The following is a 23,099-nucleotide window of genomic DNA, read 5'->3' as shown; positions in this document are numbered from 1 at the left end:
TGTCCAACCACGCATCTACGCAACTCCGCCAGTCTGCCAAGTTGACACCCACAAACGGCAGACGAGGCATAAATAGAAGTTCGCGCCTACCGTGTAGTAAGTGGTGCAATTGGCGAGGCTGATCCCTGCAATTGGGCGTCGGCGAAACGGGAGCGAGGAGTGTGCACCGCGATATGCGCGTCATCTCTACACACACGCGAGCGGCCCACAGCCGTGGAGTTGAGCTAACAGGAATCCATTCCTGCAAGCCGGTGACAAGTGCGGTAGTGGGCAAGGCTGAGACACCTTCAACCTCCGATGAAAGCAGAAGAGGCCATACTAAAGACTAGGCCGGTTGGGCAGGGGAAATAGGGATGTCATGTGGGACAAGTTTCCAATGATGGCCACAATGATTGAGAAGTCCGAGGGAGACTTGACATCGGTCGTGCCTGCTCCGTGGATGCAGCGCACGGGCCACTGCCTCACGTGCATATCCATGGATAAAACAATGGAGGAAGCGTGCAAGAGAGCGCGCGGTACCTCGTGGGAAAAAAGCGTTCCATTTAAAGGGTATCAAGCAGTTCCTTGCGACGACGGGAGGATATCTCCAGTCAAATCGTATAATGTCGAACTAACTCGCAACGAAACACATTGACGGATCATTAAAGGAAATCTGTAGAAGCACAAGAACTTGTAGGAAAGCGACGGATAGTCCTAACAGCCTGCGAATCTGTGCCCGGATATTCCTGGTCATGCCTGCACATCGCAGTATGGTTCCATCATGATGATAACCTCGGTTGACCTCCATGCCGCTTGCGCTCGTGGTTTCGCAGAGCGTCGGACCTTTGATACATCTTGCCGCATATGGCACATCTGTATTCTCGTCTCTGGGATGCCGAGCATTTCTGGGATCTTCGATGGCGAGTGAGGTTACCAGTTGCGTGAGCACCAGTCAAGACTGTACCGCAGTCAGGGCATGAGACAGAAAATTCAGAGAGAGGATCTGTGTTTGCCGCAGGCTTCGCATTCGTTCTAGACTCGTGGTGCTGAATGGAAATCGGATATGAGTACATCTCAGTCGGCGGAGTCAAGGCTTGGGCGCCCTCCTGTCCGGAAACTGCAGGCATCGTGGACGTAAAAGAAGGATGTCCGGAATACTACTGCCGAGGTTACTGGCATGATCTATTAGATGAGCCTGGAAAGGGATAGACGGGTTCTTACCTCATCCGTTGAAGTGGAGCTCGCCGCAGAGCCATACTGAGCTGTAGGGCCGTACGGAGGCTGAGATTGATACTGTGGATCGACGGTACCACCGGTCTGAGAATGCTCCTGGGAATAAACCAAGGATTGCGAACCATTCGCACGAAAGCCTGTGCTATAGCTAGTGCGCATTGGTAACCGGCCTTGTGAATCCGGAAGCGAGAGAGTGATAGAGGTTGGCAAGCCTTGCGATTGCACATCGTGCATCCACCGAGTAAGGTCCGCTTCCACTAGGGCCATTGCATTATCTTTCTCCCCCTCAGGTAGCCTGCTTTTTCTTTCAGCTGCCAAGGCTTCTTTGAGTATACGGTTTTGCGTCCGGATATCTTCGGGATGTGGTGATTGGGATGAACGTTCCGGCAAAGGAGTATCTGGTGGCCATGGTAGACCAAAGGTGCGGCCTTGAGACTGGGTACGTTGAATCATTTCAAGGGATGAGACGGAATTGGCATGCAAGCCACCGGTCCGGCGGTGCGCTGTGCTTGGGTGTTGTGAGGCTCGTGAGTCCCACGATGGTGCTGTACCGGTCCAGACCTGCTCGGTCCAGGTCCAGTTCCTTGCGACCGGGGCGAAAGGATGTTGCATATCTCTGAACGGGCTCGTTGACCGTGCCTCTCGATGTGACACGGAGGGGCTATGTGGGATTTCGTTATCTGTAACAGCATCAGCTTCTTATAACTCTCTTTCCGTGTGAGAATCGATACTCACAAGGACTGGGAACGGTCGACAGGAAGGGGAAGAGCTTCCTGAATAAAGCTTCCCACTGCGCCTGGGCAGCAGCGGGCCCCTTCTCCGTGAAAGGGTTGTTGCATTTCTTGAAGCTATCCGCGTGGGATTCTTTCTCAGGTAAGGACAAGACGATTTCCTTGCACACTGGGCACACCTCCAAGAATAGGGCGTGAGATCGTTTATCGGTAAGATGAGAGATAACCTCGTTCATATAGCGAGCCTTTACCCCTCTGCATGTATGATCATCTCCTCTGATGGTCTCGGCTTTAAAGATCGGACAAGCCAGAGTCGTTTTCCCATGCACTGTTTGCTGTTTCAAGAGGTCGCCAGGCGGGCGTTGGTGCGTCGGTATGTGGGCAGTATCAGGGAGAGGGCTTTCGGCAAGTGCGCGTTCTTGGGCATGAGTGTGGGTGGGCGGTCCTAAAGGAGCGGTGATTATTGGCTATACCATGTTCGTTAACTTGCGCTCGCACTTCAGGAGGAAGCAGGAAATTGCTTACCGCATCCAAATTCGAGTCCAAATCAGTGTCACCTTCGTTTTGAGGCTGCATACTGTAGATGCCATGGACTCCAGCAGATTCCGGGGGACATTGCTCTATGAGACTGAAGTTCGGATTGAGAAATACGTCCTGATCTAAGTCATAGAAAGTTGGAGGATGACGCGAGCCATGTCGGTCGTCCATGCCGAGAGGGACGCAGAGCACTCTGCAGTGGTCCCTCGCCGAATGATTGCTTTGGTGCTGCTTCAGTGAGCATTGGGGGGACGAAGGACGCTTTTCAACTCGAAACTGGCCGACCAGAGTGCGCGAGAATTTAGTAGCCGATGCTAGATATGATTGGCAGACATTTGAGCCTCAATATGCCTAACGCCAATATTACTGATGCCTTTTCTCTTCTCGTGCCTCTGTGACTTCGTGGTTCTGTACAGTCGTGGTTCCGTGCGCTTGTGCATTCGTGCATACGTGCATGATGGATTGTCCAATAGAAATGCGGGGATCCTGCCTAGGTCGGGGACGTCTTGAGAACCCCTTCCCCCCCTCCAAAATCAAAAGGCCATAAGAAAGTTGAAGGCATTAGCAGAATATATGTCGAAAACTGTGGGCAAGCGTTCTCTCGGAGGTTGTGAATGTAATGGGCGCCCAGAGCATAGTGGCTTAGTGCGAGGGTTTGAAAAGGGTGCGGCTGCGGGCTTGACTCGGTATGTGTTCGTAAGAGCGGGCGAGGGGGCTACGGCGGTGGCGGAAGGCGGGAGGCTCATGGTGGCCACACGGCTCAGGACCGAGTCACAGGGAAAGCGGCTGGCTTAGGTTGTCGGTCGTCATGGACAGCCAAGTACGCTGGGCGCTCCACTCCGACACGGCCGGTGGTGATGGATGCCGTTAATGACGCTGGGCTATTTGGAGGAAGGCGCTGCAGACACCGTAGCCCAGTGTCGGCGACAACTCCGCAGCCGATATGTGGGACGGAGGGCAAGAAGCTTGTCCGGTTGTCGCATCGTGCGAGCCTCTCAAGTAGTGGGATCACTGGCAAAGCTGAGACGTGTTATGTGGGTGAAAAAGCGAGCAACAGGCTCGAATGGGGAGGATAGGATGACGCTATGACACTAGGAAGGCGCGGTTTCGGGACGTGCCTGCCTCTGCCCAGGTGAGGAGCAATGCACGTGACACGGCCTCAACCACTACCCGTACACAGAAGCAGCCTTCGGTAAAGCGCGCAAAAGTCTCCGGATAATGTAAGATAAATCGCGAGGGTATCGGATTACGCTTGAACGCTAAATGAAGCATCTTTCAGATGGGAGCACGTACCTCATGCCCACACACCCAGGGTCCAACTCGCTCGTTCTCCTGCTCCTCTCACAACACCAGGCCCCATGCTCTGTCGCTGCGGCACGACAGAAACTTCCTTCTCTCTGTTGGCGCCCTGAAGACCGTGCTGGAGGTACCTCTCCCTCTCAATCTCCACAATTCCTCTGATCCGCTGCTGCGCTACAAGACTTGCGCCCGCCCAAGCACCCAGCGTCTCAACACCACGTATCGTTCCCCCGATCGAGCAAGAAGGTGGAGCGCCGTTACGAAGCGCAAGGTGAGCGAGTTTTGCGTCGATCGCATCTTCTTCCGGATCTTGTAGGCCAGCGGGGAGCGGGGCGTCTGGATCAAGCGATTCAGAGACTTTGTCTTCCCCTTCTTGGCGTCGCAGTTCGAAAATCTCTCTTTGCTGGCGGAGAACCTGCTCATGGCGTGCACTGGCCGAACCGTAACTACGGACGGGATCCCAGCCTTTTTGCTGGACAAGGGCTTCGACTTCTGCGAGAATGCGTGTTTTGAGGCCCGGAAGTGCAGAGACACCGCCTGTGATGATGATGCGGGACATGCATAAGCGGCGGACGTCCATGGGGAGGGAGAGGAGGGCGCGATAGATTAGGTGATGCAAGGGTAGTTCGTCGTCGTCGAATTCGTTCAGTGCGGTGCCGGGTGCGAAGAGGGAGGTTTCGGCGGGCTTAGCAAGCGAGGCAAACGGGACTGTGATTTCGGTCGGCGGCGTGTTTCGCGTGAAGGGGATGGTAACGGACGGTTCAGGCGATTCCACGGCGTCTTCGAATTCCTCGAGGATGGGCGAGGTACGCGCGGGAAAGTAAAGTGTGTTGCGGTTGGATTTGGGTTTTGACTTGCACCAGCCAACCCGTGTTAAAACTTCATCCGCTTCTTCAAAGGATACGTCCGCCTTGGGAGACCCGTCTTCAACGTCATTAGCCAACGCAGCATTTAGTAACTTTGCCATCTCTTCGCTGAGGAGTTTAGCTGCTCGAGTGGTTCTCCGTTCGTGTACCTCGCGATACTCGGATACGGCGGTGACAAGTGTTTCCGCCCATCCGATATCCACGACCAATGCCGACCTCAATCCCGCCGCGACTGTCGACAGGACCGGGGATGACATGAGCATGATGCTTGGCGCTTGGAAGCTTCCAAACAGGACGTCCAGTATCGTCGACATGAGCGAGTGCGGCATCTTCGGGGGCAGCGCCAGCAATATCCGCCTCGGCTTCGTATCCAGCAGGAAGTACTTGTTATAGGCCTCCCTCATAGCCCGCTCGAACTTATCCTCAACCAGCCCCAGATCAACCTGTGCTAAATCCAACCTATACAACTCATAGTCCTGCCCCCACTCCTCCCCCCTCTTCCTCTTCCGTCTCTTGTGTCCATACTCCGGGTCCCACTGTCGATAGTCGCCCATCCTGCGCTGCTCCTCCAGACCAAAAGACAGCGTGCACCGGGGCGTACTCTCGCCAGGGAACCCGCCGCGCACAAATCGCGACCCGATTTCCAGGACTACGTATTCGTCCTCGGTGCGGAAGCTGCCGCCGGGCGAGCCGAAGAGGGAGGACGTCGAGCGCAGGAGCGGTGTTCGCGGCGATTCGGGGGTGGATGCGAGGTCTGCAAGACGGGGGGTCGTGCCGCGGATGGAGCGGCTCAGGGAGGCAGAGACTTTGCGCTCACCGCCGAGAGAGGACATGATGGACGCTATAGCAGGAGCAGGCGTGGATTGGGGCCTTTCAAGGCATAACGAATGAGTTGTATTCCGTGTTAAGACGATGCGAACGATTCCCTTGCAGACGGCGGCCAATCGGACTCGCGTGAAGGACGAGCGGGAAAACTATTGACCGCCTTGGTCTGTGCTCAACCTCTCTCAATTTTTCCCGTCCAAACTCCCACTACGAGCAATTGCAACGTGCACCAACACCACGACTCCCACTCCCGCTGCACCAGCGACGGCCGCCTCCGCAATCGCACGGGAGACCGCAGTTACCTGATTGACACGACCGCGCACCAAACACTTGGTGCCGTTCCCCAACATCGCACACACTCGAAGGACCGCCGAGCGAGATCATGGCTCCCATATTTGTGTTAGCAGAAACGTCCGCCGGCTATGCCTTGTTCAAGGCGAAGGACAAACGGCTCCTTAATGGCGATGCCGCGCTGGGAAGTGTCGAGGAGACTGTGAACGCTCTGAAGCTGTAAGCACAGCAAGACTGAAGAACTGGAAAGATGTGGAGCTAACAGCCGCCGCAGTAAAAAGTTCGAGAAATTTGAAAATGCCGTCACGGCACTAAACGAAGTGGGTCCTCCCTCTTCGCTGCATTGAGGGTTTTCGCTAATATACGACACAGGCTGCCGCGCTGACTGAGGGCAAAGTAACTCCAATGGTACAGAATCTTTGCTCCGCGATGTTCCCAAGTGGTCTGACATGTTCTAGCTCTCAGGACTGCTCGCTTCTCTCAAGGACGAAACAAAAGCCGCGCTCGCCGTCGCCGACCCCAAGGTACCAGCTCTCACCAATTTCTACGTAATGCACTGGCCGACTAATGCTATGACAGCTCGGCAACGCTATCGCGCAGCTACCGAATCTTGCGTTGAGGATCGTCGCCGACTCCTCAACACAGGACGTTTACCGCGCTATTAGAGAACACCTTCCCTCGCTGATCACCGACCTGGTCCCGACAGAAATTGACTCCACGCGGTACATCTCGACGCTCCTGAGTTCGAAGGTCAAGACTAACTTGAGTTAGATTGGGTCTCTCTCATTCGCTATCGAGGCATAAATTGGTATGGCAACCTCTTTGCCTCCCTATATCATTGCTTTAACGGCGTTGCTGACAGTTATACAGAGGTTTAGTCCAGATAAAGTGGTGCGTAGCCTAGAATTGGATACCCATGTCTTTTGGGAAGCATTCGTCGTATTTTGCGATTGCGCGTTCTCGACTAAGACTTGCACGAACCATACCACACTTTGAAAGTCCCACTAACGCACTCCACCTAGGACACTATGATCGTCCAAGCAATAGCATCGCTTGATGTTTTGGATAAGGTACGCTAGCATAAGATGATTTCATTTTGGAGACTAACTCGCGCAGCAACTCAACGTATACGCCATGCGTGTGAAGGAATGGTACGGGTGGCACTTCCCTGAGCTTGCGAAGATGTAAGGCTCGACCCCTTTCCGGCCGAAAGTACGCAACCAATAACCATTTCCCAGCCTCAACGATAACCTAGCGTATTCACGCGTCGTCCTGACGATGGGTAAGAACCCCCGATCCGATACCGAGATTGTCTAACCATGCCAACCTAGGATTTCGATCCAATGCCCGCAGCTGCGATCTTTCCGTAAGTCCTATGCCTTTCGGTCTTGGCGTCACTAATCGTGATAGGCTGTGCTACCAGAAGAAATTGAGTCAGCCGTTAAGGCGGCGGCGGAAATTTCAATGGGAACCGAGATTAGCGATGAGGATCTCGAGGCCACAAGCGCTCTAGCTGAGCAGGTCGTTGACTTGACAGAGCACCGCCAAAACCTGTCCAACTACCTCAGCACGCGTATGCAAGCGCTAGCGCCAAATCTGACTGCCCTCGTTGGAGAGCTAGTAGGAGCGAGGCTCATCGCCCACGCCGGGTCCTTGATGAACTTAGCCAAATCCCCTGGATCGACTATACAGATTCTCGGTGAGTTTTCCCATGCAATGAAACCCGGCTCGGCATGCTAACGTTACCCTCTCAGGTGCTGAGAAGGCCCTATTCCGCGCATTGAAGACGAAACACGACACGCCCAAGTACGGCCTCATATATCATGCATCCCTCATTGGCCAGGCAACCGGCAAGAACAAGGGCAAAATTGCGCGCATGCTTGCTGCTAAATCCGCGCTCGGTCTACGCATTGACGCGCTCAGCACCTGGGGTGTTGGCTCCGAGGACGCCTCAAACGAGCCTACTGAAGAAGAGAAGTCGCAAGTCGGTCGCGAAGCGAGGATCGGCATCGAGAGGCGGTTGCGGGCGCTTGAAGGCAAGCCGCTGAAGAGCTTAGCCAACGCGAATCAAACACCGATGGCCGGCTCGAAGAAGTGGGAGGTTAAGGAAGCGCGGAAGTACAATCCGGACGCCGACGGCCTCACAGGTAACGAGCCCGCTGCGAAAAAGGCCAAGACTGCTCAGGTGAACGGCACGACCCCGAAGAAGTCCCTCGTACAGGAAGTCGAGAGCGAGGACGAGGATGAGAGCATGGCTGATGGCGATGCTGGTGCTGAAGAATCGGAGTCGGAGGCCGGTGAGGACAAGCCACAGAAGGGCATGACCAAGGAAGAGAAGAAGTCAGCCAAGAAAGCAGAAAAGGAGGCTAAGAAGGCGCGAAAAGCAGAGCGTGCAGCAAAGCGCGAAGCAAAGGCAGCAAAGAAGGCGGCCAAAGAGGCGAAGAAGGCAGAGAAGGAGAGCAAGAAGCGGAAACGCGATGATGAAGGTGAAAAAAGTGAGAAGAAGAAAAAGAAGAAGAGCAAGGACTAAATACGCGGATCGAGCATGTAGTGGAAGGGGTCAGGCTGTTGCTTTCTCTGGCTCTATGTCACAGATAAAATGGGGCATGGCGTTTACGGGGAGATTGATCATTTGGCTTGCCATCCGTGAGCGAGTCGGGCGTTTCCCGATTGGGAGGATAGGTTGTCCATGTTTTCTTTCTTCGACTCATGTGCGCTATTTAGGGTCGTCGCTGGGTGTCAGGTGTGGTCCTAGCAGGTGAAATACCCGCGGCGTGATAAAGCATATGAAAATCCAGTCGAAATGTTCAAGCTTTTGTCATGCCCTCGTGGATGTGATACCGTGTCATGAACATCGGAAGTCATCCGACCATGATTATCTCGTCCCCGCAGCGCCCACGCTCCCTTCGTACAGTAGAATATCTCTGTTTCCATCCCGAGCCGAGGCCTGTCATTCTCGTTCCATAGTAACAGCATCAAACCTTCCGCTTTACCTTCCGCTTCTTCTTCGACGCGCCGAGCAGCTTATTGGGCAGCTTCTCCATCTTCTGATCCTCGGCACCCTCAGGAATCGCGCTCTCTTCCTCGTCGAAAACAGCGTTGATAGTTGCTAGAATGTCGTCCATTTCTTCGGGCGAGAAGCGGGTCGACGCCTGAATTCCTTGTTAACTCCACCTTGCTCTGCGCTCCCGCTTCACGGGATCTAGATAACTGAGGAAGCAGGGAAGATGAGATAGTCGGAGAGTGATAGATGGGGATGAGGAACGTACTTCTTCGATAATAAGATCGAGCGTGATCTGCGTCCTAGGACGAATATTATAAATCTGCAGATACTCCGCTTTATTGAGGCGGTATTTCGGCGCGAGCGCGCGCAGCAGCGAGTGCGGGCCTTTGTAGAGGGTTGTCGGGCGCGTGGGGTGCGTGGTGTGCAGGGTGGTGGTGCTGTATTCCGGGGTGTGGAGGTAGTTCAGGCCCTGTGACTTTCATTAGCTAGCTAATTCAGGCACGTGGGTCGTGAGAGGTGGTGAGAAAGAGGGAAGGAAAGAGGGAAGCGGGGAGACGTAACGTACATCACGCAGCACGTGCTCGAGACCGAATGGCATGCGGCGCCCCCGGTCTGTGCCGTCGGTGCCGGCGTATTCTGCTTCTTCGGCTTGGAGGTGCAGGAGGACTTCGTGGTTGGAGAGGAGGGCGGATTGGGCGTTTTTTATCTGGGAGTGTTAGCGTGGCTTTGGTTGGTAGTATAGGAGTAGGAATGTGAACAGGGTGTTGGGGTGTGGAGGTATATGGATATGGCAGTGAGAAGGACTTACGTGCATGATTGAAAGCCAAAGGACAAGCCTCAGTGCGAGATATGAGTTACTTCTTCTTGTTCGACTTCGCGTCCTTAGCGATACTCCTGATGCCCACGCTAGTGAGCTGATCGATCAATCTTTCAAAGCATGAGCTAGGTCTTTCTTCTCGTTAACGCGACACAAGCTGAGAGAACGCAGTAAAGTCGAGAAATGTACACTCGGAAAGCGCTTGCGATGCAGGCCGAAAAGAAAAACTCGAATGTAGGGACTACAGAAACCAGGATCGGAAATGTACCGAAGATTATCTCGTGAGAGTGAATGGACAGCTGGCAAGGATGTGACACTTACTACTATAATCACAATTATAAAGCGTTCGGGATCCCGATCGTTGTGGGTTGTACGGTGTATGTTGCCATTGGTGGTGTGGCGAGGTTTGGCAGAGGTTTTCCCGCTAGCGTTACGAAGTCTTGGCGAGACGATGGCAGAGTCGCAAAGATTGGAATTACATAAAACGGTTCAAGTTTGCTCAGTCGTGGTAGCTGGCTGCCCTATTTGCATTGGTTTGTATAGTCTCTCACCGTATTTACAAAATTACTAGAGCAAATGTGACGCTGTGACTTTGACGATCGGATAGTGGCGCAGGTGGCTAATGCTGTGTAGGAGCCGGCCTGACCAATTAGAGAGATAGCGCATAGCACATCTGCTTCGCGCCTCTTAGTAGCATTACACCCCCCTCCAGTCCTCGCCATTGCCCACGGGCGTAGCTGGATACAGTGACTGACCCTCTACCCTGAGTGGAATATATTACTCTGCCTACCTTTTCAAGATCTATAAAAGGACATGACCCATCTCACACCACCTCGGGCCCGTTGACTGTCGTTCATCGTCTCATCGCGGCTGGAAGACCTGACCACGAGCAAATGCGCTCGTAGTCTGACATCTAAGCTAGAATTCGCGACCATTACGACGTGCGGCACCCTAAGGATATCCGAAGATGGACACGCCCGTCACCAAGTAACCTCCTCCTTCTTTGTTCATCAGTCGAGGGGCGGATTCGGCGGGTCATCCGAAGCGAGATTCTACGTTCCAACCGGCCGGACCGCGGCTTTTGAGGGTGTATAGGAGCTCGTAGCTTTCTCTCTTATCTCTGCTAATACGCATGATCGCTGTCTGTAGGCAGATGCGGGACTTCCCGTCGCGAACGAGAGGCCATTGCGGCGTCAGGCAATGAGCGTCCGGAAAATATCGAGTGATGTGTGAAGGATTGGAATCCAAGGGGACCCATGGAGGCCTCGCGGGGCCGATGAGAGTTTAGAGGACTGGTGACCGGGAGTTTGCCTAGCCGTGATTGGATCGGCGGACAGTGCCGGATTCCTGCGGCGGGATGCATTCAGAGACAAAACAGACCTGGGATTCCCACGAATAAGTGCTGTGCTTCGTCTCGTGTTCGAAAACGCGCCAGCAATCGCTGGGGTCTATGTGCGAGTCAGTCGGTACCATAAACAGTGGAAACGGTCCCGCTCAACGCTGCCATCATACGAGCAAGCCTTCGCACGTTACTCTACCGATTACTGTGCAAATGTCAGCTCTGGGGGGCTAGGTTTTAGCTCTCGGAGAGTAGGCGATCCGGTGTTCGGATTCGGATTCTGTAGACGGTCAATTGACAGCGTTTCCGTGAAGTGTCGTCCACGACGATCTCGCAGCTGTTCATCCGTGGTATGTACAAGAGCCTGCCGATGCGCTTGCACCTTTGATCCTGTGCATCCGGCGCATGAAGTTACTGGAGGTGTTTGCGCGGATCCCGCTGTCGCCTTGGCGCGCGAAAGTGCGTGACAGATATTGGATGCGGTGGGACAAGATCTGATAAAGTTTGAGTGCCTGCTGTCCCGTAGCGTCCCTCGTATGCTATGCTCCTCGATGGGGAAACCGCTTTACTCTCACAGGCAAAAGCTTCGTACTTAACACGACAGATCAGGATGGAAACAGCGTGTACAAAAGGATGCAGTTGACGGCCCGTTGTCGAAGGGCAGCGTGCACTCAAGCCGCGAACGCCAACAAGCACGAAACGGGACGTTTGCCGGGGCCAGACCCCAATGGCCACCCCAGCGTCGAGTCGTTCAGGGAGGCTTGCGCTTCAGCTGGGGTGCTTGCGCAACGCTGGCCCTGCCGGGCGGCGCGCTACGGCGCCCAAGGCGGAAATCTTCTCGAAACGCGCCAAACTCGGAGATCAGGGAGACGGGGTTTCGAGGGAGCAGGGAGAGACGAGGCCGATTGATGGGCGCAACTAAGGGCCGGCCGCCCACCACTTATTAATAATCGCGTCCAGGAACGCTTCCAAGACGAGCGATCAGACCTCAGAAGTGCCTGCAGAGGTATCGAGGATGCCCGTTCCGGCTCGGTGCAGCTGCGGGTCGCGTTTCATCCGTCGAAAAGCCGCAAAGGGCTGCGTGTCTTGCAGGCGGACGGGGCGAGTGGTTGGCGGCTCCACGGGTTGATTGCTGACGGCGCGGATGGCAGGGAAATGTCAGGCCATTTCGGTGGCAGCGAGGTGAAGATGTGCAGCAAAGTCACCGTTGAGAGGACAAGATGCGGTCTAGACCGCGTGGACCCTGAGGCGCAAAGAGAAGGGGCTGTTCGTCGGCGCGCGCTGATTGGCCGCACCGCCCCGCACCGCGTTCGTGCAGCCATTCACTGCCGGCCGCTGCCAGCACCACCACACATGGCGACGAAATCCTCCTCGCTCCCAGCAAACAGCGCCGACTCTTCTTCAAGCTGGCTGCCGTGGGTGCACAGCGATCGCCCGTGTGCATCCCGTTTGCGCGCTCTCCCCCGTGTCCGCTCCTCTTGCTCCAACCCCCTCGCTTGTCACCCCGTTGTCTGCCTGCACGCAACATCCGCTGCCGCCGCGCCCCGCCCATCGCCAGGTCTTGGCCTCCACGTCCCACCCTTCGCGCAATCGCATCGAAAACAGCCCTGTGCGAAGCGCGGAGCCCAAGGCCTTACCCGTGCGGACGCACAGCTGACAGCCACCCCTCCCCCCTGCGGCCCGTCACCCTTATCGCCTGAGTAGCGTGACTGAGGTCCATCTGCTGTGGTAGGGCATATCGCTCCGAGCCATTCCCACCAGCTGGGTGCCGGGTGTCCATGTCTCCTCCTGAGATGGTGGACGGCAACCCGGCGTCGACCGTGGTGGGCCCGCAGCGCAGTGATGCCGTCTGGCCAGAGCTGCCAGCGACGCCGGACGGGGATGTAGGCGCAACTTGCCCCAAAGCTGCGGTTCCTTGTGGGCTGGCTGCGGCACCCCCAGACGACCCGACTCTTCTCGAACACTCTCTCCCGCAACCCTATCCAGCACCCTCCGCCCCTCCCCAAGACATCCCAACGCCCCTACACGAGGACGGGCCGGATCTCAGTCTTAACTTCGCCGGAGCCGCTCTGCCGCCGACTGATGTGTCGCTGCCTGCCCCTCCAGTGAAGACTTCGCACAATCTGCGCCTTCCCCCATTCGATCTGCTAGGTATCGCTGCTCCGCATCCAGATCGCGTCCCCCTCCGCTCCAACTTGTCCTTCTCGTCCCTGGGCGCTGGACCTCTCTCCAAGCCCGAGGACCCTCTCCATGCACTCAGCCCGCCATTGGGTCGACTGCGCCAGCTTGACGGCGTCGACGAGCCCTGCGCTGCCAGCCCGGAGGCCGCCAAGGCCCAGGTAGAGCGCCTTGTGCCCATCGTCACTCCGCCGCCGTCGGAGCCGGGGACGATCAACTGGGGCGCGTTCGTGAATGTCAGGCCGGCTGGGCTGGGGTCGCCGCCAAGTTCTGAGCCGGGAGTGTCGCCCAGCCTCACCATCACAGCAAGCGCGTCGTCTCCGGTACCAACATCGACTGTGGTTGTGCCAACCGCGAACCTCGGCGGAACAGTAGGAATGGCACCCTGGGTGCAGAGTGTGAAGGATACACTCAGTAAGTGCCTGCCCCGCACCCTCCGACGGCAACAGCGCTGATGGTCGCAGCTTCCGAATCAGGATGCCAGAGCCTCAGCTCCGTCAAGGTCTTGACCCATGCCCTTCCCTGCCCCTCGATGGAAGGCCATCTCTTTGGCCAGGTCATTGCTACCGTTCACGACAGGACTACCGCAACCACGGCGTGGATCAACGTCTTTCATGCCGTGCCCGGCCGCTTCACCCTCTCCGACCTCCCCAAATCCCCGCCTTCCACGCCTGGCCCGGCCGTTGGCGGCGACGAATACTTCACCAGCAAGGTGTTCGACAGCGCCGTAGCCATTCCAGACTACCAGCTCGAGTCGAAGCTCCTGCCTCCTTCACCAAGACCCGTCGTTCCGCCCGGAAGCGTCAACATCTCCATCGTTGAGCGTTACATACCGCCTACTAACACGAATGAGTACTCAGAGATGTTCTTGCTCAAAGGTCGCTCCTTGCTTCACGACCGCCTTGTCGAACTGACACCGGAGAACGGCCTGCTCCTGTTCGTCTATCCGACAAAGACTGGCGCGCGGACTTTCATGCACGACTACCTCGGCCCGATTCTCGATCCGCTGCTTCGGTCCATCACCGTCGTGCACGAACTGTCGTCTGATCTGGGGAAGAGTCTTGGCCAGATGAGCGCCGTTGCGCACCTTGACGAATACGGCCGTATGAAATCGCAAGTCGAGAGGTTCTGCAAGGTGCTCAGCGAGCGGCCAATAAACGATCAGCGTGCGACGTACACAGTGATTCATGCCTCCAGAGAAGAGGTGATCCTCAGCCGGTCTGCGTGGGCGGAAGATTGGTGGATAAAGCAAGAGAAGCCAAGGGTCCGGGAGACGGTCAGCAAGTACTTCCGCAAGGCTAAGAGGCTGCCGGAGTCCGAAATGACAGGATCGCACCTGATCCAAGAGGTGCTGGATGGGGTTGCGAATCGAAAATACGATCGTGTAGACGACACGGAGGAAATTGCCCATCCAACAACAGGAGTCGAAGTGGGCGTCTTCATTATCAAGAAAACCAGCTGAAAGTCGGTGCGGCGGGTCCCGGGTACGCAGCGGGTTGTGACGGCTTCCGCTCCTTGGCCGAGATCTCAGCAGCACCGGTTTCCAGTGGAGGCATTGTGGTTCACGCGGGAATGATACGAGGTAACGTCGTCTATGGATAGCATGGCGTTTATGGGAGCGGTGCATGGCTAATACCCTTTCCGCATAGCATTGGCATGGCGTTGGAGGAATGGGACCTGGCAAGAGTCGTAAAACAAGGGACAGAATATACTAATCTAATACGCTCATCTCTCGATCCCTGTTGGCTTTCGGATCACTCCGCTAATCGTGGTTTTAGCCCTGCATCGGACTTTTCTTGGTCACAGCACCTGAGGCCCTGAGTGCCTGACCAATCCCATCGCAGAGCGCTAAGCCGCGTTTGCACTTAGCGTTCATGCGGCTCTGAACCAACGTCACCGCCCCTCATCTACTTCTCCGCGAAACTCCCCCTTTTTCCTTATACTGCTTCAAAACGCTTCCGGGTACCTTCTATGGAACAGAGCTCAAGATTCCATAATACCAGTCCGTGCTCAACCATTAACACTCGACCACTTCCCGATCCTGGCGCAGCTTCCTCTTACCTCACTTCACAAGGCTATTTCGAGCGCGGGAACTCCACCAACAACAAAACCAAGCGACCTTTCCGCAAGACGTACCCTTCAAGACATTCCTTCATCTGCCAAAGTGTACCTCCATGCCGCGCAGCCATGGTTATGTAAAACAGAAATCCCGGGTGTAACTAGGGACAACCCCGGCCCAAGATCATCGTACCATCAGCGTGCCGGCATCCCGCGCGCTCAAAACGGAACTTGTGGAATGTGGCGGGATCAGGTGATTCGTGCTTAGAGTATCAGATCCATGGATCTTGGCCGAAGGCAGCCCATCGGGAAAGACCACACCTGAGCTTATTGAAGCATCCTTCGCCAAGCTCTTGCACTACCCTGAAGCCGCTGCCCGAGTTCGCATTTGTAACAGTGTCTCAAGAAACTCCGTGTCCATTCAATGGTCATATATTTGATCACATCCAATCCGTTACGGGACAAAATGAGTGGAGGGGCTTTTCGCAAACATTCCAAGATCCGAGAAAACTCAACTCCGCCGAAATTAAAGCAATCGCGAAGAGACGGACCTAAGTATTCAGATCTCCATGCTCACCCAACCCGCCGACTTGACTCCGCCGATCTCTTGAGCAGCCGCCACCCCTTAGCATTTCTTCCACTGCAGGTGCAACAACATTTCGAACTTCGTATCCTGGGTATCAACGCCCAAGATCGCATCCTTGCTGCAAGTAATGATGGCTTGGGAGTTGACGTTGAACAGCGGGCCGGTAACGCCGCACTTAGACCACACAAGCGACTGGGCGGGAATGCTCGCCGTGAGGCGGTAGTTGTTGTCTACCGGGCCGTTGAATGGAATCATGGCGGAGGCCTGGCACCATCAGCACAACTTATACCGGATCATCTCGGGAAGGCATAAATCAGGGGAGCAGAACGCTAGGGATGCTCTTACATCATTTGTCTGACCGCTGAAGAAAAAGATGGCCCCAATTCTGGCACTGCAGCCACTGGGGATACGGGCATAGCCTCGCAGATCCGTGCTGGCGACTGTGTAGCTCCAACCTTGCGGGTAGTGGAGCGTAATGCGAACATCGCAGTTCTTGCGCGCATCGGATGCGGATTGACCCGTGCCGGTCGCCGCGACGTACTTGCTGAAAGCGAGGGACACGAGCGTGCCCTCCTCAACAATATCGACTTGGGCACTGCCGGGCGGGCAGCCAGTGCCAGCCCAGGACACCTCTGCATGGATGTTAGGAGCAAGCGAAGAAGATGGGGGGATGGGGAGCGAGGCCTGAATGCAGAGGTGAGAAGCAACGTACTCTCGACGTAGACCTGGTCAGGATTAGGCGTAGACTGACGCTCCTCCAGCTCGACCGGCGTGGCCGCAGCAAGAGCAATGAGCGCAGCGATGACAGACAAGAAACGCATGTTGCTCAATATAACTTTTCAAAAGGCAGTATAGTATCGAAATACTGGTCTCCACCCAGCTACCCGGACAATCACTGCCTCTTATACCTCTCATCTCTCCCCACCTCAGCCCTTTCCTCCACCAGATGTTCTAAAAACAGCTGAACCACCTCATGCGCTGCTCCTCGTATGCAATATGCTCCAGTACTTCCTCTCATGGCATGCAAGCGCAGCGCCGGCCCAACACGATATTGTACTTCCACTTGGCGTGCACGACTCAGATGCGACCTCCTCACGAGCTTAATATGTCAAGGCTAGAGGGCGTTCGTCACCTGAGCGAGACGGCGACATCTCGTTATGGTTTATATATGGGTCGATGAAGAAGCGTTGTACAGCGTCCAAGTTGTGCTAAGGTTGGAAGCACGCCCATCGAACTAGCCAAGAGAGCGCGCAAGAGCTGAATAAAAAGAAGGGCATCAGCAGACGGCTAGACATGCACCGCGATTACACAAACTGATAGAAAAGAAAGCGCAAATCCTCGTAACCGTCAGACGGAGTAACATCCACAACATTCACGCAGCATTCCAAGAGAGGAATACGAACGCACTCTTCTCAGTCAGCCTTTCTAGACCGCGCATTCCCTCTGCTCTCTCGACGCGAACGCTGATGTCGTTGTGGTGAGGTGACGTAGAGGTGGGGTCTTCATATACACTACCGAAACAGGCAGTCCGATAGCCGAGACCCAATTTGAGTATATGGCAACCCGAGCTTACAATCTATCCAAGTCTGGAGGCGAGCGCAATCGAGCAAGTGAGCGTAGGTTTGTGAGTGTATGTTTGTTTGCGCGTCTTGGGTCGTGCAGAGCACGCGAGGTGGGGTGACGAGGTGAGGTCGTGCAACGGTGAGCGAGGGAGCTGGTCCGAAGAGTTAGCGTCGCACGTAATGCGGAGTTTGGGAATGGCGAGGCGAGGTTCCGCAGATCCGGAGGGGCTAGGAACGGAGAGGGTTCCGGTGGAGTCCATGTGCCTACGATCATCAGTGCTCGAAGATCATCGCGCGAACGACGAACGAGACGCAGAGTCTCGAATCGAAAGAAGCAAGATAAAGGCATTTACTCTCCTGCGAAAGTGGAAGTCACCGTCTATCGATACTCGGCTTCGTCCCATTCACTAGGCCATTCGCCATTACTACAAATCATCACGCCCATCGAGTCGACCACTTCAAGCCAGAGCACGTAGACTCGCCAAGAGCAGTGATCTCACACCGGTACTCTTATCCAGGAATCCACCGGGACCAAGAACGCACCATGGGCTACTTTGCCATCCACACGTGGGTCAAGAGGTTTCAAACACTGCTACCGTTCATATCGACGCCATGCGATGCTCTGCTAAATATAGCTTGCGAGGATGTTTGACCGCGGAACTGGGCCTTCCAAGGAGGCCGTCACCCCGTCCTTGTGGGGTGTAGTTGGTGGAGTTCAAGAATATTTATCATTCTGATCTGAGAGCCATTGGATGGGTTCCAGTTCCTCACGTTTTGGATGCTGGATTGGTTGGGAAGGAAGGTTGAACTGCAGATTTGCTTCGAGCGCCCATAGCGTTGTCTCTCGGGAGGAGAAGGGGCGGTGCCGTTGCGGTATGGTGAAGCCCCCAGCCTTTGAAGCACCACGGGATCGCCGCGCTTCAAGTCACGTCTCCAGCCTCCGTTACGGCGCAGCTTTTTTCCTAGTCGACACCGTGAGTCGCGCTCAAACTGTGTGACTTATTTCATTGGTCACAATCGTCCAGCCGCACCTATTCGAACACTGCCCGGCCCCTCAGCGGCGTAGAAACCAAACCTCTCCCATCACCATAACGATCACAAAGACCAACTCGCAGGCGCTCTAGAGCAGCGGCACCCTAAGCCCCCACTCCTTTCCCATTCGCTCGCGCCTTCCTCCGCTTTACGCTGGACGGCCTAGAGCAATCAGCGGTTCGCTCACTTACTAAAGCCAAGATCGTCCAGCCCTTTACCCAAGTCAGCATAGCATAAAAATAGCCTCCCACGTGCCTTTACCCAGACACCCAACTCACCGACCAATGACAAGGTTTCTGCTTGCGTGAGACGGGCTGTGGCGCGGGATGAATGCGCGCTGCGTATATGTGGTCCCGCTAACTGGAACTGGAGGTTCTTGGGAGATGTGGCGTTGGTTGGCAGACCGGCTGCGCACCACCAACGATGCTGAACCGCGAAGTGCTTGACCGATGATGATGGCGTCGCGGCGAGGGATACAACTTGTCTAAGGCTGATGAAGTGCTGAACAAACCGGTAAAGGAGAGATCCGCGTAAGGGCTACATTGGGGCAGAGCTGGGTGATGAGACTCGAGAGTGATGCAAAGTTAGGGGCGATAGAGGTGGTATAAAGAGAGCCATAGTCTCCACGATCTGCTTCTCCATCACAGCATCCTCACTTCTAAACAAGCAACCACTTCAGCTCTTCTCCACTCCACTCCGCATTCAACCCACCTCCATCTGTCTTTCAGAGCTCCAAGCCTTCCAATCCGCTACCAACCAACAAACCAACCCCCCAGCCCGCCCAAAATGATCCCCATCCTCCCCACCCTCTCCCTCCTCAGCCTCGCCCTTGCCCTCCCCGCACCCACCACCAACAACAACAACAACAACTTCCACGCCCGCCGCCAAGCTCCGCCCGCAACGCTCACCTTCTCTGTCGCCAACGACGTCTCCGGCGCCAACGCCGCCAGCGACATCCTCCTCGACGGCACGCCCCTCCTCTACGGCGACGCCTTCGCGAACACGGCTCTCGACCGCAACGGCGCCATTATCGCGACCAGCGCGCAGCTGACGACGATCGTGCCCGGTGTGCTGTGCGTTGTGCTTGATGCGGCGGGTGGGCAGGTCGGGCTTTTGAATGAGCAGAGGACGTTTTTGGAGCTGGATAGAGTGGCGGGACAGGCGGTGGAGACGGATGTTGGGGGGTTTGTTATGAGCTGTCAAATTTAATTGATGGGGTGGAAGATGGCTTTTTCTTTTCGTTTTTGTGGTTCTTTGTTTTGGCTTGCTTGCTTCCTTGCATGGCGATGGCTTGGGGGTTTTGCATGGATATCGGTCTTTCCTTTTTTTCTTTTGTGCGAGGGGGTTGTGGGTTGCTTGATGGGTATATCATTCCTTTACAGCATGTTGAATTTATGAGGATGGTTTTTGAGTGAAGTATCGGTTTCTGAGTCGTGAATGTTGGGAAATAGGTACATGTCGAATCCAGGATATGATCTCGAAATTTGTGAGAGACTAGCGATCAACTTGACCAGCAACCTAATGACCTCAGCCAATAAACCTGCCAGTGTGCCTCGGAGGTGGAGGTGGACGCAGTAGAGCAAGCCTACAATAGTACGCGGGTATAAGTCCGTCCACGCTTGAGGACCGCTCTCTTGCCTCTCCGCGCAGACGCGTACCCAGCAGCGTTCTGACTCCCCTCCACCCTTCGCGCCCTAACTCCACCGACCCTCCCAAGTCCAACAACATCTTCCAATTCTACGTCTCACATCAAAGCCATAAACTCCGTCACGAATTGCTGCGGACTGCCATCCAGACCCTCCCTCTCGCCGCGTCTTTGCGAAAGCGAAATTCGTACGGAACGAATCCGATCATCCACGCAATTGGCTCAACAGCTTCCTTTCTTAGAAGTCTCATGTCGTTGGAGTGCGTGAGGCGCTCGCCGACTTCAGATCGAAGTGTCGGTGCATGATGTCGACCTGTATGATATCGACTCGCATGATATCTTGAAGCCTGCGCTAGAAAAAGCTCTTGAGCTGCTCGTGATGTCTGCGAAGCGCTAGGGAGTCTTCTAGTCCGTGGCATGTTTCTTCGAGCCCGATGCGGTTTGTGCTAGGGCTCACAGGTCGAACTTCGTGGCTAAGGTAGCTTAAGGGGTTATCAGCGCCCTGGGGGTTTTGTGGGAAGATAGGTGGTTCCAAATTGTGCTGTTTTGACTGTGAGAGTAGACTGTTACTGGTCCTGGTCCTTGATCGTCTCCGAGCTTATTAGCGTAGGAGTGGTTTTATGGATAGGGCGAGCTTTCTTCCATAAGACTTGTTAACTATTTATTACCTGCGGGGCGCGAATATATGGGGACGAGGGATGAGCTCGCTAGGCGTGATGATATCAATAGGATACGTCAGAAGCTTGTAGAGCGCTCATTAGGGAAATATAAATTACTAGTAATCATTCCAGACAACAAAGACGTTCCCTGAACTTGATCGCATTCGTATTCCTAGGCCCCAATGACTTAGAACCTTGCTACTAGTAAAACAATGTCATAGCTCCATCACTAGTCTCGTCGTCCACGGCACGAGCGTTCGCTCTAAAGCTGATACCTAAAGTCCGGCTCTCGATCCGTATACATCTGGCCCTCCGGCATCCTATAATCCCCCGCAAGCTTCCTATCCTTCCTCTTCTCCCGCCTCAAATAAATCGCCCTGACAATCCACCACCCACACCATGCAAACCCTAGACACCCTAAGCTCCACGCATGGCCAAGCGTATACTTCGGCGCCGCGTCGCTGCGGTAGATCTGCCCGCTGACCACGCCGCCGATGTTAGTCAGCGTGAGCAGGATGCCGAGCGAGGCCGCGCGCTTCCCGTCCGGCGCGCAGTTCACGGACAGCCAGGTGATGTTGCTGCCGGTGCAGAGGAAGCAGGCCGTGGCGATGAGGTAGGTCGCGAAGTAGGAGACGCCGGCTGAGACGGGCGCGAGGAGGATCGCGTAGCCGGCGATGCCGATGGGCGCCATGAGGATGAGCGGCAGGAAGCGCGTTTGGAAGCGGTCGGAGAAGTAGGCGCCTACGGCGTAGACGAATGCGCCCCAGAGGTTCACGGGGACTACGAGGTATTGGGCCTGCGTGCACGAGTTAGTTAGCTGTATCCGGGATTTCTGCTAGGGGCTAGAGCTAGCGTACCTGTTGCGTGGTGTACTGGAACCCGTACTTGATGATAATGGGCAAGAAAGTTCCGAAACCGTAGAGGATGGTGACGACGGCGATTTGAATGACGCCGTGGACCCAGCTCTTAATGTCTTTGGCAGCTTCCTTGATGTCGGCTTTGCTGTAGTGGCCGCTTCCGCCCGAGTACGCTTCCGTGCGTTCAGCGCGGTGGCGCATGATTTTCTTCTCATCGTCGTTGAGGAAGTACGCCGTTTCGTAGTTCTTTGGCACCACGAAGATGCAGATGAAGGCCCAGACGATGGTAAGGATGCCTTCGATCACGTAGAGCCTATTAGCCCACCGTTAGCTATTTAGATTCGCCATCACTCAGTGGGAAAGAAAGCTTACCACCGCCACCCTGCCCAGCCCCTGACACCGTCCATGTAAAGCACGCCCAGCGCAATCAGCCCGCCAAACGCCCCGCTCAGCGCGCTCGCAATGAACAGGTAAGCTACTCGTACGCCCAGCTCCTCGCGCGTGTACCAGTTACACAGGAAGAGCGTCATAGACGGGAATAAGCAGCCCTCGAAGAAGCCCAGGAAAATACGCGTCGTAACGAGCCCGGCGAAGTTCTGCACGAAGCCGGTGCACAGGCAGACCAGGCCCCAGCAGAAGGTGATGGCGGGGATCACACGGTTGAACTGGAGGCGCTTTACGAGAATGGAAGTCGGGAACTGGCAGCGAGATTGGTTAATGAAAACATTTCGCTAGGTGTGATAGAGGAGACAGACGTACCTCAGCCAGAATATAAAAAATATAGAAGACAGACACCGCGGTCTATTCCACCCAGAATCAGCATCTCATCCCTACTCGGTTCGACCGGCTAATGCATGCTTACATTCAGCTCACTCCCCTTCAGGTGAATATCCTCAATCATGCCCTGCGTCGCCGCAAACCCAATGTTCCCGCGATCCAAGTACGAAATCAGCATGAGCAGCATCATCACGGGCGCGACGAAGCAGTCCAGCTTGCGCACGAGCGCCGCCTCTCTCTTGCGCGCCTCGACCGCGTCGGGCGACTCGTCTTGCTGCAGGTATTCCCGCGTGACGGCCTGCTGCTCCTTCTCGTCCGCGAGGGAGAGCACGTCTTTGTTGTCGAGCTCGGTCATTGCGTTGCGTTCCCCGTTACCAGGTTCTCGGGGTGATGGAAGCAGGGTGGAAAGAGTGTGGAAAAGAGATGGAGGGCATGAGATGATCAAGTGTGCATGTCGTCCCCAACACCAGCTGCGATATCTCCCCAGCACACGGCTGACGGGCTGCCAAGTGCGCCCAAAAGCGGGGATAGTCCGGGGTCAACGTCTGACTGCAGCTATCCGATCCGGCAGCAGAACCTGCAGTGCCGGCATCGTTCGTTTTCGGGGAAGGATCGTCCCTGGAGAAGGCAGCCGAGGCGTGACCAAGCCGCTGGGGAACTGTCCCGAGGGAGCGAAACGGGTGACGCGGGCGTGCGTTTCGGCGTGGTGGCGTTCGGAGAGCAGCTTAGCTGTGCGTTAATCTCCGGCGTTGGAGAAGGGCGGGGAACGCGGAGGTTCGAGTTGGGGTAAAAGGTGGGGTGCGGAACGAGACGAAATGAGGGGT

The 23,099-nt window shown here is 55.5% G+C and overlaps 9 protein-coding genes across 9 annotated transcripts; 4 read left to right on the top strand and 5 right to left on the bottom strand.

Annotated features, from left to right (window-relative positions):
* Positions 1–961: 961 nt before the first annotated feature.
* On the bottom strand, positions 962–2,298 carry BU26DRAFT_292634 (uncharacterized protein). The gene is made up of 3 exons (XM_033821662.1): positions 1,948–2,298; positions 1,201–1,892; positions 962–1,139 (listed from the first exon to the last, which is right to left on the bottom strand). Exons 1-3 carry the CDS (start codon positions 2,177–2,179, stop codon positions 1,137–1,139), a joined length of 927 nt encoding a protein of 308 aa, XP_033684921.1. The 5' UTR covers positions 2,180–2,298; the 3' UTR covers positions 962–1,136.
* Positions 2,299–3,671: 1,373 nt separating this feature from the next.
* On the bottom strand, positions 3,672–5,572 carry BU26DRAFT_292565 (actin-like ATPase domain-containing protein). The gene has a single exon (XM_033821661.1). The coding sequence runs from the start codon at positions 5,476–5,478 to the stop codon at positions 3,775–3,777; it is 1,704 nt and encodes a 567-aa protein (XP_033684920.1). The 5' UTR covers positions 5,479–5,572; the 3' UTR covers positions 3,672–3,774.
* A 114-nt stretch (positions 5,573–5,686) lies between these two features.
* On the top strand, positions 5,687–8,565 carry BU26DRAFT_518423 (Nop domain-containing protein). Its single transcript, XM_033828809.1, has 13 exons — positions 5,687–5,980; positions 6,036–6,081; positions 6,134–6,169; positions 6,220–6,285; positions 6,341–6,483; positions 6,533–6,569; positions 6,632–6,652; positions 6,784–6,831; positions 6,878–6,945; positions 7,000–7,043; positions 7,093–7,127; positions 7,172–7,460; positions 7,516–8,565. Exons 1-13 carry the CDS (start codon positions 5,853–5,855, stop codon positions 8,289–8,291), a joined length of 1,737 nt encoding a protein of 578 aa, XP_033684919.1. The 5' UTR covers positions 5,687–5,852; the 3' UTR covers positions 8,292–8,565.
* BU26DRAFT_518422 (uncharacterized protein) lies at positions 8,376–9,960 on the bottom strand. The gene is made up of 4 exons (XM_033828808.1): positions 9,574–9,960; positions 9,331–9,471; positions 9,031–9,234; positions 8,376–8,913 (listed from the first exon to the last, which is right to left on the bottom strand). The coding sequence occupies exons 1-4, from the start codon at positions 9,577–9,579 to the stop codon at positions 8,737–8,739; spliced, it is 528 nt and encodes a 175-aa protein (XP_033684918.1). The 5' UTR covers positions 9,580–9,960; the 3' UTR covers positions 8,376–8,736.
* Positions 9,961–11,603: 1,643 nt separating this feature from the next.
* On the top strand, positions 11,604–12,133 carry BU26DRAFT_518421 (uncharacterized protein). Its single transcript, XM_033828807.1, has one exon. The coding sequence runs from the start codon at positions 11,649–11,651 to the stop codon at positions 11,841–11,843; it is 195 nt and encodes a 64-aa protein (XP_033684917.1). The 5' UTR covers positions 11,604–11,648; the 3' UTR covers positions 11,844–12,133.
* A 453-nt stretch (positions 12,134–12,586) lies between these two features.
* On the top strand, positions 12,587–14,816 carry BU26DRAFT_292364 (uncharacterized protein). The gene is made up of 2 exons (XM_033821660.1): positions 12,587–13,513; positions 13,564–14,816. Exons 1-2 carry the CDS (start codon positions 12,700–12,702, stop codon positions 14,559–14,561), a joined length of 1,812 nt encoding a protein of 603 aa, XP_033684916.1. The 5' UTR covers positions 12,587–12,699; the 3' UTR covers positions 14,562–14,816.
* Positions 14,817–15,439: 623 nt separating this feature from the next.
* BU26DRAFT_292330 (uncharacterized protein) lies at positions 15,440–17,010 on the bottom strand. The gene is made up of 3 exons (XM_033821659.1): positions 16,456–17,010; positions 16,089–16,375; positions 15,440–16,007 (listed from the first exon to the last, which is right to left on the bottom strand). The coding sequence occupies exons 1-3, from the start codon at positions 16,562–16,564 to the stop codon at positions 15,783–15,785; spliced, it is 621 nt and encodes a 206-aa protein (XP_033684915.1). The 5' UTR covers positions 16,565–17,010; the 3' UTR covers positions 15,440–15,782.
* A 2,230-nt stretch (positions 17,011–19,240) lies between these two features.
* BU26DRAFT_388917 (uncharacterized protein) lies at positions 19,241–19,537 on the top strand (the record flags this gene model as incomplete). Its single annotated transcript, XM_033822675.1, has 1 exon — positions 19,241–19,537. A coding segment is annotated over one exon (297 nt), but the record flags the coding sequence as incomplete, so codon positions are not given.
* Positions 19,538–20,842: 1,305 nt separating this feature from the next.
* Positions 20,843–22,956, bottom strand: BU26DRAFT_455330 (retrograde regulation protein 2). Its single transcript, XM_033824881.1, has 5 exons — positions 22,361–22,956; positions 22,258–22,299; positions 21,871–22,196; positions 21,499–21,811; positions 20,843–21,437 (listed from the first exon to the last, which is right to left on the bottom strand). The coding sequence occupies exons 1-5, from the start codon at positions 22,628–22,630 to the stop codon at positions 20,904–20,906; spliced, it is 1,485 nt and encodes a 494-aa protein (XP_033684913.1). The 5' UTR covers positions 22,631–22,956; the 3' UTR covers positions 20,843–20,903.
* Positions 22,957–23,099: the final 143 nt, after the last annotated feature.

This window comes from Trematosphaeria pertusa (genome assembly GCF_010094035.1).
Source record: "Trematosphaeria pertusa strain CBS 122368 unplaced genomic scaffold BU26scaffold_6, whole genome shotgun sequence".
In the NCBI taxonomy this organism is placed as follows: Eukaryota; Fungi; Ascomycota; class Dothideomycetes; order Pleosporales; family Trematosphaeriaceae; genus Trematosphaeria; species Trematosphaeria pertusa.
The sequence above is the reverse complement of the archived record's forward strand: the minus strand, read 5'-3'. Positions and strand labels throughout refer to the sequence as shown.